The 16,237-nt window shown below is 40.6% G+C and overlaps 2 protein-coding genes across 3 annotated transcripts in view; both read right to left on the minus strand.

Moving 5' to 3' along the window:
- Window positions 1-1,517: 1,517 nt before the first annotated feature.
- Window positions 1,518-4,036, minus strand: LOC311493584 (putative defense protein Hdd11). Its single transcript, XM_084552317.1, has 5 exons — window positions 3,050-4,036; window positions 2,641-2,753; window positions 2,297-2,406; window positions 2,107-2,171; window positions 1,518-2,022 (listed from the first exon to the last, which is right to left on the minus strand). Exons 1-5 carry the CDS (start codon window positions 3,240-3,242, stop codon window positions 1,913-1,915), a joined length of 591 nt encoding a protein of 196 aa, XP_084408443.1. The 5' UTR covers window positions 3,243-4,036; the 3' UTR covers window positions 1,518-1,912.
- Window positions 4,037-7,412: 3,376 nt separating this feature from the next.
- Window positions 7,413-16,237, minus strand: part of egflam (EGF-like, fibronectin type III and laminin G domains) — a gene marked incomplete at its 5' end in the record, with an annotated part of 29,737 nt that continues 20,912 nt past the window's right edge. For both annotated transcript variants that reach the window (XM_084552227.1, XM_084552226.1), the window contains 14 exons: window positions 7,413-9,315; window positions 9,967-10,070; window positions 11,190-11,273; window positions 11,712-11,855; window positions 11,984-12,062; window positions 12,258-12,281; window positions 13,020-13,200; window positions 13,435-13,551; window positions 13,679-13,790; window positions 13,896-14,139; window positions 14,498-14,623; window positions 15,085-15,274; window positions 15,453-15,597; window positions 16,110-16,210. In XM_084552227.1, coding sequence (XP_084408353.1) covers window positions 9,164-9,315; window positions 9,967-10,070; window positions 11,190-11,273; window positions 11,712-11,855; window positions 11,984-12,062; window positions 12,258-12,281; window positions 13,020-13,200; window positions 13,435-13,551; window positions 13,679-13,790; window positions 13,896-14,139; window positions 14,498-14,623; window positions 15,085-15,274; window positions 15,453-15,597; window positions 16,110-16,210 — 1,803 coding nt within the window. In that variant the 3' untranslated portion in view covers window positions 7,413-9,163. The remainder of the gene's footprint in view (window positions 9,316-9,966; window positions 10,071-11,189; window positions 11,274-11,711; window positions 11,856-11,983; window positions 12,063-12,257; window positions 12,282-13,019; window positions 13,201-13,434; window positions 13,552-13,678; window positions 13,791-13,895; window positions 14,140-14,497; window positions 14,624-15,084; window positions 15,275-15,452; window positions 15,598-16,109; window positions 16,211-16,237) is intronic.

The raw sequence follows: 16,237 nt of genomic DNA on the forward strand, positions 1-16,237 counted from the left end.
ATACACTGTATATATATACACACTCAAAAAGGCTGATGGACAAGACACAGTTGAGCCTAACCAGGGGAGGAGCACACAGGCTAAATACACAAGGTGGGAGTGGTTGACATGACACAGGCGGAAGCAACCTAGAGGGTGGGAAAAACAAAAAGGCAGGGAGTAAAAGGTGACTGGAAAATCTTTTCAGAGTAAAACGGGAAGCAGGCAACCGAATAACAGACAGACTTGGGCACTTACGAAAAGAGTTTTGGCTGGATGCATGTGGCAGACTTTTCTTTTTTCAGTTAATGACAGAATTTAAACGGACTGGCTTATCTCACAATTGAGATGGATTTTCAGCTCGAAAAACCGATCCCATGTTCTTTACGCAAAATTTAAGCCATCAATTACACACAGGCCAGGTCAAACTAATGATACAGAACCTCTATAAAGCATACAGATCTGCTACATTGACTGTCTGGATACAAAGTATTTAGTACTGCTGAAGCCACAAGGATGAGTGGTGCATCTTCAGCTTTAGCTTTGCTGTCAGTATAATAGGTAGATTATTACTTAAACCTGATGTTGTGACTATGAATTCATTTAATGGTGACATTTATTTATGTGAAGACCTTTTGTGAAGACATTTTCTCTCCACACTGTGGTAAATTTAGTGGAGAGCAAATGAAGTGGTTTGACCTCAATGCCTGTGGTAAATAAATCTAACACAATATCATTCATTCATTCATTCATCTAACCGTCTGTAACCACAGGATTCGAATCCGGATCCTTCTTGCTGGCATCAGTGCTAACCACCAGTCCACTGTGCTGCCCTGACACAATACCTCTGTGCAGAATTTTGCAAAGAGCGTTTCTCTGTGTCTTTTCTGCTTTTTCACGCGTATTGTCTATATGACAGTTATCTGAATCAATCTTAGATGTGACTTGTTAACTTGATTGGTCCACTACTTTCACCTACAAGTGTGTTTGTGTTTTCTTCTATGATTATATGCCATATATGCTTTTAAATTCAAATAATAACAATAATTTATTTGAACATTTAGTATTTTATTTGATAAAAGTGAGAAACCATCTGTCTGTGCTCCTTTGGATTCAGATGCAGATGTTACAAGCGTCAGACAGATACATATAGAGCAGAGAAAAGTGACAGAGACTGATTGATATTGTACAGAGATTTAAAAATGTCACATGCTATGCATGCCTTAAGCCTCTTTAGTGTTTCTGTTAAACACCATACTGGGAATCTAGGTTATAGATCAACCCATGTGGAAAAAGCAGGCCATGGCATGCTCTTCAATAAGTGGAATGAATTTCAGTCAATAATAAACCACCAGAGTTGGACGCTACATCCCACATCTCGCTCTCAATGGTTCTCTGTGTCTTTCCACTATCTCTGTTCCTCTTTTCCTCTTATTCACATCACACCCCTTGCTGAAATTAAAGGAGTACAACTAATCTGATATGTTTTTTTCTTTGTTTGATTTATGAATTGATCCGAGTCTCACTTTTACATCTAACGTAATACAATAGGAGTTGAATTGAATCACCATGACCACAGCTTTTTATAGTCACACCTTAGGTTTTAATGCATTTTGCCGAAGTGCCAACATACATTTACATATTTATATTAAATACGACAGAGCTCACACCATAATAGCTGAGGATGAGTCAGATTTTCATTTCAGGTACATTTATCTTTTATATCTATGTTCTGCAGTTTTATGAGGCCCTCAGACTATATATGCATTTTTGTGCGGCACGGTTAAAGATGAATATATTTAAAAAGGGTGAAATTCAATGGGATGTTACATTGTGCCGTACGTCACTTAAAAGCATACAGTAAAACTGCCTTCATGGTATATGTAATGCAACAACAGTCAAAGCCAAACAGACCCAAGTTAATATATTCTGTTCAAACCAGCATCTGTAAAATCAGAAAACCCATCACAAGGAGAAGCAGAGGTTTTTCATCAGCCATTCCAGCCCTGGCGCCTGAAGCCAAACCAAGACCAGCTGGTTTCCCTGAGAGGCAGAAGATAAGGACAAACTTTCACAAATCATTTGTCTCTTCATGTTTATTTTGATTTGTCGCCCCGCTGTACCTACCTCTGCTCAGAGTGGTGGACCTCACGTTAATCCAGAAGACTGCGCGCTGCTGAGCCACTGTGGCCCTGAAAAACCACAGAGATAAACTGAAATGACTTTTCTGAGATGGATGAATATAGAAGATCGGGTTTGAGGAGAAAAAATAATTGAGCTCAGGTTGGATGCACGGAAGAATGTTTAGGATGTTTACATGAAGTAGACGGGGCTCGCAGAGTCGGATGGTATCCAGCTGTACACGGTGGTGTTTCCCTTCACGTTGGTGTTGGAGTGTGTCACGGCACCTTGGGGATTCCCTGTGCACTGTGAATAATAATTAAAAAAAACTAATCCACACTTGTCAAAACACTTGTAGCACTATATATATAATTTGTCACTTAATTTGAAGGATTTGCTGAGATTTCTCCATCGTATGTTCTGGCAGGAGCATTACGAGTAAAATTTGCAGCTGTTCTGAAAGTCGGCTCCTCAACATGCACGTCACATCCCTTCCTGGCACAGTCAAACAAATGTCAGCGGCTCAGGTGATAAATGTACCTCAAGGAACTTTGTGTCAGGAGGAGGGAACTGCCAGCTCCCAAGAGCGTTGGTGCTGCCACCTGTCCGAGCTTCCAGAAGGACGCCTCGGTATTCTGGTCCGGTTATGGTGACTGCAGGAAAACACGGCAGAACAGCAGTTCTTAACATAGGAACACAATATTTTATGCATAATGACACACAAAAAAAATCCTATTACATACAAAATATGGCATTAAAACTAGATGATGATGTACATACATTACACTGATGAATAAAATGTATTGTATTGAGGCTACAATTAAACTTGCAAAGCACAAGTCTTCAACAAACGAGGGTAAACATGTAAAACCATTGCTCCCATTTCAATTTTAACGTTTTAGTTCTGACTATGTTTAAGGTTACATGGTTGTTTAGCTGTAAAAAGTACCTGTGACGGGCACCCCCGGCTGAAACGTCCTGGCGTTGCTGAGAAGAACGTAGGGTGCTGGCGAAGACTGAGGCAACACCCCAAGGTGGCGAGGCATCATATCTTCACAGGCACCAGTGGGAGCACCATTGGGATAGCCATTAACAAAACAGAGCAGCTGAAGCATGAACAAACCAGGCAGCAAGAGCTCCATGAGGCTGAATGAACGACGGGCCGACTCACTGCAAGCAAAACTATGAGTGCGACACAAGCTGCTTCTTGAGTCAAGAGATGATGTTTTCTTTTGCTGCTGAGTCACACAGCCAAAACATTTTAATTTTCTCTCGCTTCTCTTACCGTGAAATATGCTTTTCTCATGAATGCTCTCGTGATTTCCTGAGAAGAGGATGACACATTTAAGCACTTCAGGGCGGAACAAAGGCCGTTGTTCGTCCACAACAGAAGAACTTAAAACAGTAGTGTCTAAAAGTCAGAAACCAAATCACATTTTCACATACACCTGGAAATGATCTGTTAGGACTTGTGAAATATTCAAGTTTCTGCGAAATACAAATTCAAGCAAATTAGCGGCCTAGCAGCCAGAGTATGGATAACACGCCGTGTCAAAACGTAATGCTGCTGTTGAGTGATCAGGCTGAGCTGTGTAATTCATTCTGTTGAAGGGATGCATGAAATACTAATGAGCTTGAGGAGACTCAGTTAAGTCGCGTTAAAGAGCAGCGTTACTGTGGAGGCATACAATAATCATTGTCAATTTTGCATTGAAAGATGTATGTGATGATAAGCTGTCAGATGAACATGACATAAGCCATTCTTCTGACAAACATCATTCACTCATTTTTCTAGTAATATTAATGTCTTAAACATCTACTTATTTAGTACGAAAAATAAAACATAAAACATTCGTGCCATTGTTTAATCTTTGTGCTTAAAGGATTAGTGTCTCATTTGTATTTCTGATTGGGTCATAACAAAAGTCATTGTATCCCTCCATGTGAACTTAAATCTTGTTTAATCTTTTGTTTCTAAAAAAAAAAAAAAGAAAAAAAAAAGGAATACTTGAATTATAATACAGGAATAAAGAGCATTCATTTTGCATGAGGAAGAATAAGCGGGGTGACTCCAAACAGAGCTGCAGTGCCGTGAGTATAACACTTACCTGAGAAAGCCTCCATTCCACGACATGTTTCATCTGACTTTCAGGCTTTCATCTGTTTAAATTTACATTTTCACCGGGGCAGATGGACTCCACTCTTTCATCATTCATCACGGGATATATAATTGAGAATGACATTTTTAGAAGCATTATAGCAATCTTTTCGGCGGACTTACTTCTTGCCCCGTTGAATGAATGTTTTGTTCCAAATGATTATTAAATCATTGATGGTGTGCACACTAACTAATTAATTTCCCATGCATTGTCACAGTGCTTTTGTAACTCTCCATTTTACTCCTTGTATTTTTGAAATCTGGTTTTGGAGAAGCGAAAAAGCGGAAAGAAACACGGAAGAATGATAGTAGTGATTTATATGTACCAGTGTGCTCTGTGATACAAATCAGTGCAAAACACTGACACAAACCATTTGTCAGGACTAAATAAGGTTCTTTCCTGCATACGGTATGTTGTGTTAGGTGAGGGAACATTGTGAATATGAACAGAAAAGAACATCATCTTGTTAGTTAACACAGTTGAACTGAACTGTGCCCAAAGGTCAAATGACTTTTCCTGTTATTTTTCCATCCATCTCCTTGATTTAAACCTTAAGGCACTCTGAGTCAGAGCAACAACTCTGCACAGTGACATAAGAGACAGTAAAAGACGCAAATTCCTGTTATGATGTTTGCAGTGAATGTAAAATGGGTTCTTTGTGGCCTGTACGATGTGTATGTCTAAATACACACGTTATAATGTTTCTGTGGCATGTGATATGATTTGGTATGTTATTCAAGTCTGATTGAGAAAATGGATTTGGGTTAGGTAACAGTTTTGATAACAGCATTAATAAATAAAGAGGGGTATTGAGCAGATAAACCCAAATATAACCCATCACTTACCATTCTTTATTGTTTTCCACAGTAAATTGACCCTGGTTACCTTTAACCTCAAACTGTGATAAGATGTGGGTGACCTCAATATGACTAAGTGGTTTCATCTAAATGAAGCTGCTAGATTTTCTACCTGATCACCTACCGCTGCTCTCAGTTCATCTGAGTGTGGATTTTATGGAAGTCTGGTTGCAGGCATAGAGAAACACTGTGCCGGAGTGGCGTGCTGGAAATATTGGACTCGCAGCGGGAGGGAAAGCGGGCACTCGTCTGTGTAAACGTGCCATTGCGTGTGCCTGCACGCCAGGACAGAATGATGGCGACAAAACAATGCAATAAAATTCAATATAAAGTTCCATTCGGTCATCGGTTGAATCATATGTCATCTGATCGCAATGAGATGGCAAGACGTGGTAACGTTGCTGCATAACAGGGAATCTTGATGAAGGTCAGCTAATAGCAGCTTACATCACACTGATCATTTCAATCAGAGACAGAGTTGCATTAATATGATGGAGCCGTGCGCTGAATTTATGTAAGCTAATGTCCATCTGTACGTCAAATCATAAATGAATATTGATCAGGAGCCCAGATTTTGGTTTCAATAGTCCATGGCACAAAGAGCTAATCAAAAGAAGAGGAAAACACATGTTAACAATTTTCCACAAACACCATACCTAAGTTCTTCTGCCTTCAGGGTCCTCTAACCTTCAGGTATAGCAAACCAAAAAAGAAATACAGACGAAATTCACCGTTTAGGCATAACATTATAACCACCTGTCTAATAATGTCTAGGTCTAGGTCGTCTTGTGCCTCCAAAACAGTTGTGACTCATCAGAGAATGGACATGGGCCCTGTGGTGTCTGACAATGGATGTTGTTAGTGGGGGCCTTTGGGTCCTATGGGTTGAGGGGAGGGGCCTCTGTGGATCAGGCTTGTTCCAGTGCATCCCACAGATACTTGATCAGTTTGGGATCTAGTGAATTTGGAGGCCAGGTCAACAACTTGTGCTGTTTTTCATGTTTTTTGAGTTGTTCCTTAACCATTTTTGTGTGTGTTCCTGTGTCAGGCTGCTTCCTGCTGGGGATGGCTGCTGCCATCAAGGAGTGTCGTTGCTACGGTTTGAGGGTGCCTGATCTGGTCTAGATAGGTGGTACATGTCCCAGCAGACCATTGCATTATCATAAGAAGATGTTATTTACATCTCGTGTCAGTGCTTTTAATGTTTTGGCTGATCAGCGTACCAATAATAGACTGTTTGCCAAGACATGATGTGGTCGAATGTGCGACTTACAAACTGTCCCCTTTTCAAAAGTACAAATGAACAATGATGAAGTCACATGGAAGTCACAAAATGTTGTGAAATGTTCTGTCAAACCTTGCAGCCTCGCATGTGATTGAAAAGACCTCCTGAAAGAGCAATAATGGCACGATTTAAAAAAACACAATAAAAGCTTTGTGTGGAGCAGACCACTCCGCTCCTCTGTACGGCATTTCTGCAGTAGCTGTAATTTGAAATTTTACAATTCGGTTTTAATGGATTCAGAACTGCTGTATGCAATTTTCACAGTTTTTTGTTGCATGCTTTGAACGTTTCACTATAGGCATGCGGGCAAACATTGTGTATCGTGTTTTGCCAACAATCATCTATAGTTGTTTTGTACCCTACATACTTCTTTGGGTATGAAACAACCATCAGATAGCAGGTGACAGAGTGCTGTCTGCCCTGTTTGAACATATGAGGCAGAAATAGCATGTCGTTGTTGTTGAAAATGTGTTTTTGACTGAAACTAAAAACTTACGCTGCGGAACAGAGCGCTAGTTGTTCTTCCCCTGGACTTATTATTCTGATTTCAAGAGATCTATGGAAACCTAAAAAACAAACAAATTCTGAAATAATATGATAATATGAATTTTCATACATTAATGATCAAAATCTGGAATGATCATTTAAATCGAATGCATTTAAAGTTGCTAAGTTTGTGTAAAAAGGTTGAAAAGGGAGGGAATATGGATTATTTAATTTAATTATTATTTACTCTGATTTCTCCAGAAGCAGTATTTCTGATCTGTGTTGTTTTTTCTTTTCTTTTTTTTTGGATCCATCGTGTTTGTCTTTGGAAATCAGCACTACTGTTCAAGTAGCACTGAAGCTGCTCAAGGTTTGTGCGAATCCATGGAGTTTTGTATGCTCCTCCAGGTTCAGCATGAATACAGGTATGACACAATGAATGATAAATAAATTAAGTTAATTCATATGAAGGATACACACAGTCTGACTGGGGTCAAATAAGTACAACAATGGCCTGAGTACGAAGGGCATATTTTTTTACGTGAATTCCCAAAATAAAATGTAAAGAGATGTATCATTCATAATGAACCATGACAAACATTTTGGCCAGCAAGTTATTTAACCAGCAGAGTGTTTGGTTAGCATTTATTTGCAGAGTGTAGTTTATAACAGGCCACACTGTACCAATTACAGATGCAGACAGCAGACTTTTGCAAAGCAGGTTTTACATCATTCAGCTCACTGGATGCACTTCATCACATCGCAATGGGAAGAGACTGCAAGGCTGTCAAATATATTTCACTAAATGCTCTCAATCAATCATTCATCGTGTAACAAATGGTGGCAAATTGCTCATTATGAATATTTATTTGGGGGAATATTAAGGCTTGAGTAGATGTAATGTTTTGTGTGCATACTCCGCACAGGTCAGGTCTACGCACAAACCTAGATGCCTCCAGACACATACGACGTTATCACAGACACATCACCATTTTCCTACAATCTAAGGTTACGTACTTAATTTTCAAATTCATTCAGCTGGTACTACGTTTTATACAATATATGGCAAACCATGTAATTATCCTGTGATGGAAGTCAGTGGACACCATTTCTATTCACATCTATGAATTCAAGTGAATGTTAGGTGAAGCCAGAGAATAGCTCTCATTGGCAAATGGTCTTATCAGGATGTTTGGGGGTTGCCAACACAATTAAATCACAATGGAAACATTTCAGAAAATGCAGATGAAACATTTGCAGCATGCCAGAACTGATGTAAAACTCAGGGCATGAAAAAGTAATATATGTACTGAGGCATACTGACGACCGTGTGACATGAAAGGTCTGTCTGTTTCTGGTGTGAAAACAAAAGATTCAAAGCAACTGAACTTAAAGGCCGAAGTCCACTGTGGTTTGGGTCAGATGACAGCAACAGACTGTCATGCATAGTTTCTCGAGGATTCCAGCTGCTTCACCGTGTCGACTTTTCTCTCATGTGACTAGTATCTGATATTAGGGAGCAAGTAAACTAACACAAGACGGTAAAAAAAAAAAAAAGAGAAAAAAAAGAAAAAGCTGTTTTGTGCAGCTGGCGTCGTTACCCTCCAGAACTACAAACCTTTACAAAAAAAACTGACATCAGACTTTAGAAAATTTAGTCTACAGACTGATAATACATCACGAACAAGAATACAAATGCCACAACAACAAAAACGACAGAAATCCTCTAGGGCCTTAATCAAAATCCTCTAAAAAAGAAGTTTATCTCTGCTAGCTGCTCTAGGTCATGTCCGTGATGAATCTTGATCCCCTGGATCACTTGGTTCTTCCAGCAATCAAAGAAGGATTTGGAATAGAAAAAATAAAGATACAATTGGAATCATCCCACGAAAAAAAAAAAAAGTCCTTCAAAAGGTTTTTCATAGACCCTTATTGCCCGTAATGCTAAGCTTTTTCTCTCAGAGCATCTTCTGATGACGTGTGGTCATTTCTGCTGTAGCCGTGGGTCAAATCTGTTCCATCAAAATAAACCTTACGGGTTGGTTTGAACCCTCTGCATACCAGAACAACTTAAAATCACTCTTGCGACTCAAACTGACAACATCGTTGCTCTTTTTCCAGTTTGAGTTTAAACCACGTCAAGTCTGAATTGATACATTTAGCATGTTTTTACTGATTTGGTTCAGGCAAGTCAGTTTCAAGATGACAAATCAGACGGTCCAGAATTAAATAGTGCAAAAAAAAAAAAATGGACCTTCGGGAGCTGGAGACATTCTCTAGTTGGAGCAGGTGTTGATATTCTTGCCGTCTGTGGCGTCCTCCACCAGCGCTAAGTGGTAGTCAGTGGAGAGTGTGAAGTGGGACACGCAGCCCACCAAGCCTCCGATGTACTGTCTGTTTGTGTGAAGAGCAATCTCTTTCATGCCCCCTTCAGGTGAAGAGTAGAGAAAGCAGACATAAGAGGGGGAGAACACTGACATGCAGATATTAAAATTATTGTCTGATATTAGTGCTTAATGTAAGTAAGTACATTTATTTTTGTAGGGCTTTTCAGACACAAAGGTCACAACATGCTTTACCACAACAACTGGAAAAAAATTTAAAAACTGGAGTGCTGCAGTGGCAGCATCTCAGTGGCAGATGAGAGAGACTAAACACTGATGATGGACTGGTGATAAAGGGGCTGCTCTCTTGAGCCTGTGGAGGTGGTGGGTGATCAGAGGATGATGCTTGCAAAGCCCTTCATCGCGATATAACAGCACTGTGCAGCGCCTTCAGCAGCCGACTGTGTGAAGGAGCATTACCGCAGATCCTTCCTTCCTGCTGCTGTGAGGCTTTACAACCAAGTCTGCTACCAGTAGAACATATACGTATAACCTCTAATGTATTTAATGTCCTATTTTTTTGTACTTATTTAAGGTTTACTTTCTTTTATCTCTTTTGTGCACTGCCCTTTAAACTGTCCTTTCCCCACTGCGGGATAAACCAAGGATTATCGTATCGTATCATATCGTATCGTATCATATCGTATCGTAAATACATAAAACCAGACTTCTCATAATTTCTGAGTCCCACCTACCAACATATAAGGGTCCATTGACATTGAGTTGTCTCATCATGCCAGGCGATCTGCCTGTCTTTGCTCCATAGTCATCCACTGTCAACTTCCCTGACTGGCCGTCCCTAAAAAGATGAGTGATGACGATAAACCAATTAATAAACTTGAAGAATAAAAATAAAGCTAACATGAAAATATAGCAATATGCAGAGTGATCTCTCCTTAAATACGCAGTCGTCAATATTTATATTTATTAACAGTGGATCAAATGATTGTGTGTTAAAATGTAAGGAGCTGCTCATGAACAAGTTACCTTTGGTTTTTGTTTTATAACCGTTGACTTTACTGTTTTTGATTCTTAGGCCAGGTCAACACCTTGTGCTGTGTTTTTTTTTTTTTTAGTTGTTCCTAAACTGCTTGTGTGTGTGTGTGCGTGCGCGTGTGTGTGTGTGTGTGTCAGACAGTACTGTGCCAGCTGCGGATGTGTCAGCAGAGGTGCAGTGCTGTGATGCGTCTGTGCCCTGCTGACCTACGTTACCTGTGTGTGTGTGTGGGTGTGTGTGTGTGAGTGAGTGTTTTCGAACCGCCGGCGAGATGGCAGAGAGGACAGCTTTTGAACCGTGGAAGTACGCACATTATTTTCAATTCGCCAGCGAAAAGGACATAACGGTAAAATGCACACTCTACGTTGGTGAAAAGCAAAAAATTCCACTTCCAATTTAAAAAAACATCTTGTATCCAAGCACCACTCTATCACCCTGGTAGCAGACTTCTCGGTGCATTTAAAGGAGGCTGTGTGTCTGTGTCGGTTAAGTTGCAGCATGTGCGATGTGGTTACGCATGAGTACTCCAGTGCGTTTTCATAGGTGACGCTGTTACGTAACAGATTACTTTTAATTGATGGTAACGTTGTAACCTAATTAACTACTTTCCAAAGTAACTATACCCAACACTGCTGCTGCCATCAAGGAGTGTCATTGCTATAGGGTGAGGGTGCCTGGTCTGGTCTAGGTGAGGGGTACATGACATTCCCAACAGTTTCATTGTCACAAGATGGTCAGATCAGTTATAATGTTGTGGCTGATCAGTGTATGTTAGCTTTTTCTGTTGCTTCCAAATGGATAAGACATAAACTGAGATTTAATGTCAATGTTAAGACTGGTAGGAGCAATACACAGAAAAATATGTGTAGTGAACATCAATTTCACAGGATTTCTTAATGAACAGAACTTTTTAGAGCTTACCTCACAGCCTTGACTCTGTGCCACTTTCCGTCATTAAACGTTCCGTTGACAACAATGTTCGCCGCTCCGCTGCCCAGGTTATAACTAGAGCGATATGGAAATGCGAGGAATTTAGCCACAGCGGATGCAATAGATTCCCGTTTGTATGGTACGGCTCAGATAAATCTTCACAAGGTCACGGTACAGCCCAGACTTTAAGTCTTTTTTTAGCTCTGTCTCTACTGAGTGCTAAGCTCTCCATTCCCTTTGGTGGGATCAGTGTCCCACTCTATCATCTTCTTCCTTCTCTTGCTCTAAACTTTTCTTTTTTTGCTTCCATTCATCCTAGCTCAATCCCAGTATTTTTTTCTTCATCAAAGCAGATGGGAGGGTGACAATTTGACAAGCAGAACTTTTACTTTGGCGAGACAAGTTCCTTTATAGGACGTATTTAAATGAAAGTGAGTTCATGAGCTTACATAACATCCTTTACTCTTTTTTTATACTACCCTTTATGTTTTACTCACACACGCTAACAGATACCTGAAAATTAGAGCGCCATCCTGAAGCCCCATAGACAGGAAGTCACTGTTGGGTCTCATTGGACTGTCTCCTCGCCAGAGCAACAAGCCATCCTTGGCGGTGCTCTTAAAACGCATGAAGAGGTTGGTCCTGGACCCAGATACTCTGCAAAATATTTAACAAATCCACGTACTGAACAGGTAATGCAAGAAAACTAAAATACACATCTGATAAATGCAGTAATTAATCACAATAAGCAAAAATGCAGCAGTTGAACACGTTTCAGTACCAACCTTTTAAGGATATCTCTGTTGTCATAGGTCAGGTAACTTCGGCCAATAAACTGTGGGATCTCTATGGCTTCAGCCACAGCTGGGCAGAGAAAAAAAATAAAGTATTACATATCATCACAAGGTGGCAGCATCATCGTGTGTGTAGTGTCACCAGCTCAGCTAGAAGACTTGGTTTAATTCTATGGATTAGGGGAAATTAAGGGAATGAAGTATTACGTGGCTTCGAGGGAAATGAGAGGTTAATAGGATGAGAGGGTTGTGTTTTTTAACTTACTATTCAAACAGTAATTTCCACACTCTGTTCAATGAAGGCATTAAAACACAGAAAAGGCAAAAGGAGACTTAAAAGGTAAATCTGCTGTCAAACATGTTATTTTACAAAAATCCCAGAGAAGAAAAAATATAATGGCAAGTGGTTAAAGTACATATGAAGAGCTGCACACAAACTTGATCTTGTTCCGTGCTAAATACACAAAACATTAAACGTTTCAAGTAAGTGTTTATTATATCTATCATACAAAAGATAGGTGTGCCAAAAACAGATTTATATTTGCATTTAGTTCTCAAAAGCAGCCTCAACATTATTAAATTAATTAAATTATTTTTTTTAAAGCTGCGTTAATTGGCACCGTGATGATGATGGGATACCATTTGATGTCAACAGTTCTCTGATCATAATGCAACAAAGCATGAAATCCTCTGCTACAACAACAAAGTCCCTTCAGTCTTTGTGATGTTTGAGCTCATCAGACACTGAACTTTACGATCCAGGTTCAGTGACTAAAGAACACCCAAAAAGGGAGGGAACTCATATATGAATGAAAGCTGTTCTTGAACAACCAGAGGCATTAACTTAGTTAACTACTTAGTTTAAGAAACGCAGGTATTGTTACTGAATTACACATGGTGTAATTTCTAGAGTTTTACCTTTTGTTTTATAACACATTATTCTCTAATGTCAGTGTCAGGTATCTGAATAATATTTTTTTGCCTAAGGCCCCAATAGACTCTAGAATTGCCTCTGCGTACAACTGACCTTTCTGGCAGTGCCTCCCGTCATACCCTAGAGGGCAGTCACACTCGTACCCGTCCCACTTGGGCCTGCAGGTTCCTCCGTTGGCACAGGGACTTTCCACACATGGGTGAGCAGAGTTTGCTACGTTAACTCCACCAGCAGAGCCGGTTGTTATTGGGATGGTGCGGTCATTGAGTATCAGCTGAGAGAGTGAAAAGAAAAGAGGGAGAAAGAGAAGACACCTTTAACCGTCATCAGATACTGTGGCTGTATTGTGCGGCGTTTTACTCACACACATATCACACTGTGTTTGCTGACTTGTGCAACAGGAAATGTGAACTTTGTAGCTTTGTCTGTAAGTGTATAGGACTTGAAATTAATCTCTCTTGACCAGGTGCTGGCCGGCTGTTCAGCAGGGTGTTGCAGCCGCACTCACCTTCTGAATAATTCCAGTGAAGGGCTTTATAACACCTGCCGTCCTCTTGGTTTTATCATATTCTGGCACTCCGCCAATATAGAGAGGTGAGCTGCAGTTGATCTGAGTGAAAGCTCCCTGAAAGGTAAATGAGACAAAGAGGTAGATTAATTGTGTGAACCATTCATAAAAGAATGAGTTCCTGAAAATTAATATAAATTTGGGTGTGCTTTGTTTATGCAGCAATACATTACAAATAAAATACCTCGGCAATTCCTTCCATTGGCCTCTGGCTGTCCACCTGCAGGATGCCACTCTTTGCTGTGCGAGACACTCTTAGCTCATGCCATACGTCCAGACTGATCTGCTCCTCGCTCCTGTAGTACAGATCATTATATAAGACACATCTAGTTAGAATAAATCAAAAGCATTAGGAAACTGAAGAGGATGCAGAATAGAAGTAGGCTGGATATATCTAGCACCTTATGACAGCTCCTCCAGAGCCGCAGTCAAACCTGAACTCCACATATCTGTCCACCAGGTTTATAGCCAGGAAGTCTCCGCTTCCGGCGTCATCACTGTACAGCAGCACCCCGTCGGGCATCGACGGCCGAAATGTCACCTCGAACTCGGTAAAGGACAGATAACTCTGAAAGGACTGAGGCCACGGGATGACGGCATATGAAAAGACGGTTTCATTGAAGAGTGGTGAGGACAGGGAGAAGCCTGAGGAATTGAAGAGAGGAGAAAATAACAGGCAGGAAGGAAGAAAGAAAAAGAGATGTGGGCCTTTAGAAGTAGAAGAAGAGGTTTAAGAATCAAAAGATTATGAGTGCCTGACATGAATCAATCCCATCTCTCCATGTAAGAAATAATAATCCTCATCTTAACCAATTTCATCATATCGTTCTTAACCGCTGAGTAATTATCTTAAAAGGTCCATGTGGCAATGCGTGACCGCCACCGAGTGAAGAAACCACAAATGGATTTTATTCTCTGTCCAAAACTCTCCTTGAAAATACGACGTGTGAGTGTGTGTGTTCTTTGTGCAGGTGCGACAAAAAGGAAAATACAATTGACTCACTCTCTTCGCAAAGTGCTCCTCTGAAGCCAAGTGGGCAGAGGCAGATGTAGCCGTCAGCACGGTTTGCAAAGCACACTCCACCATTGGCACAGCTGACCAGGTCGCACACCGTGTCGCTGCACTCACCTGATACAATAGGACAGACTTAGCATATAGAGTATATCTATATGTACACATTTAGAAAATAAATACATGTCAAGTGTTTATTTAAGTGAACATTTCTACTGTGTAACTGAGTTTAGACACTAGAGATATATACTTAGAGCAAATATTTAGTATTCTTACCACATTCATAAAATCTTGGAACTTTCACAAATTGTCTGTGAGGCATAATTTGCCAACAATTTCTGCTTCCTGCTTCAGTGACACATTGACTGAAACCCAGTTATGAAAGTTGCTTTTTTTTTGTCATGGTGACAAAAAAAAAACTGGCAACCATTTCTTTTCTCATGTTAACACCCTTGTTTGTTTTTTTCAGTAAATGTCAGATACCAGTAAACCAGTAAATGCTGCCATCACATGTTGTTACAGTATAACATAGAAAAATGTACATTAATTGCACAAATGCATCCTGTATGCTTTCCCACCTATATCAGCTCCACTCAGAGCTCTGCCCAGAGGCCAGGGTCTGATGTCTGTCGCCTTGCTGTTAATGGTCAGACTCTGAATGCAGCCAACAAAGCCACGATTCGTCCCTGTCGCCCTGACCAGCCAGTAGGCGCTCGGGGATCCACCCACATACAGAGGGGAGCGGAAAGTGATCTTAGAGTACTGACCCTGAAAAGCAAGAGCAGAGCGTGCGTCATCTTCTTCCCCCGTAACCACACTGCTCACTTTTCAAGCTAGTCTGATCCCTGGGAAGCTAATATTGTCAGAAATAGATGACGCCTCCTTTTAAAGCACTAATTCAATTAAGATAGTTTGTGTGATAGTTATATGTACATGTCACTATTACCTGTGAGCGTCCAGATATGGGGGTGTCGTTGTCCATACGGAGCCAGCCACTCATGCCGTCTCTGAAGACAGTCACTGTGTGCCACTGACCAACAACAATCCGACTCTCACTGACTATCTGAGCTGCCCCAGTACCACAGTTAAACCTGTATAGACAAATATCAACCTGTTATATCTACTGGCATGGAAAAAAAAGGCTGTTTTCCCTTATTTTATTTTACTTTTGTTGGGATTCCACTTTTTATTTTCTGACACAATCAGATGGAAACAGCTAGCAGGCCCAGGTAACAAATCTTCCCGCTGGCATCTGTAAAACTGATTAATTAAATTGCAAAGATCAAGTTACTGAGATGCAGTTTGTTAACTGCTCGGATTCAAGGACAATGTGAAAGGTGGATTTTCACCTTCTAACAGAGCAAGGTTAACTCTTAATCTTACCCATTTCAGCACAAAAGCAAGCTCTTCCTTTAATACACAGCAAACCTCTATGCATGCTGTTCCATAGCGTATGTGTATTCTGAACTGGAACATGTCTCCAAATCTTTACGGTGCTTACAATGAGTAAAATACACCAAGGTGTAGTTTATGCATCTTGTTTGGGCTCTGGTAGGTGGTTGCTTCTAAAATAAAAGACATGCAAAGTGTGAGTCTTCTTCACCTGTAGTGAACCTTGCCTCGAACCAAAGCCAAAGACGTAAAGTCTCCACGACCGTGTTCGTTCTCTCCGCAGTATAGCAGCAAGCCATCATCGAAGTCTGCCTGCATCAAAGAGGAACGGTTTCAAAG

Source organism: Chelon labrosus, assembly GCF_963514085.1.
Source record: "Chelon labrosus genome assembly, chromosome: 9".
Lineage (NCBI taxonomy): Eukaryota > Metazoa > Chordata > Actinopteri > Mugiliformes > Mugilidae > Chelon > Chelon labrosus.

What these genes read in the sequence shown, in the direction of transcription:
- LOC311493584 (XM_084552317.1), bottom strand. Translation starts at nt 3,242, where the DNA reads ATGGAGCTCTTGCTGCCTGGTTTGTTCATGCTTCAGCTGCTCTGTTTT. An exon ending in CTGACACAAAGTTCCTTGAG is followed by an intron (nt 2,407 to 2,640) that starts GTACATTTATCA and finishes TATTATTCACAG; the next exon opens with TGCACAGGGAATCCCCAAGG. An exon ending in GTCCACCACTCTGAGCAGAG is followed by an intron (nt 2,023 to 2,106) that starts GTAGGTACAGCG and finishes TCTGCCTCTCAG; the next exon opens with GGAAACCAGCTGGTCTTGGT.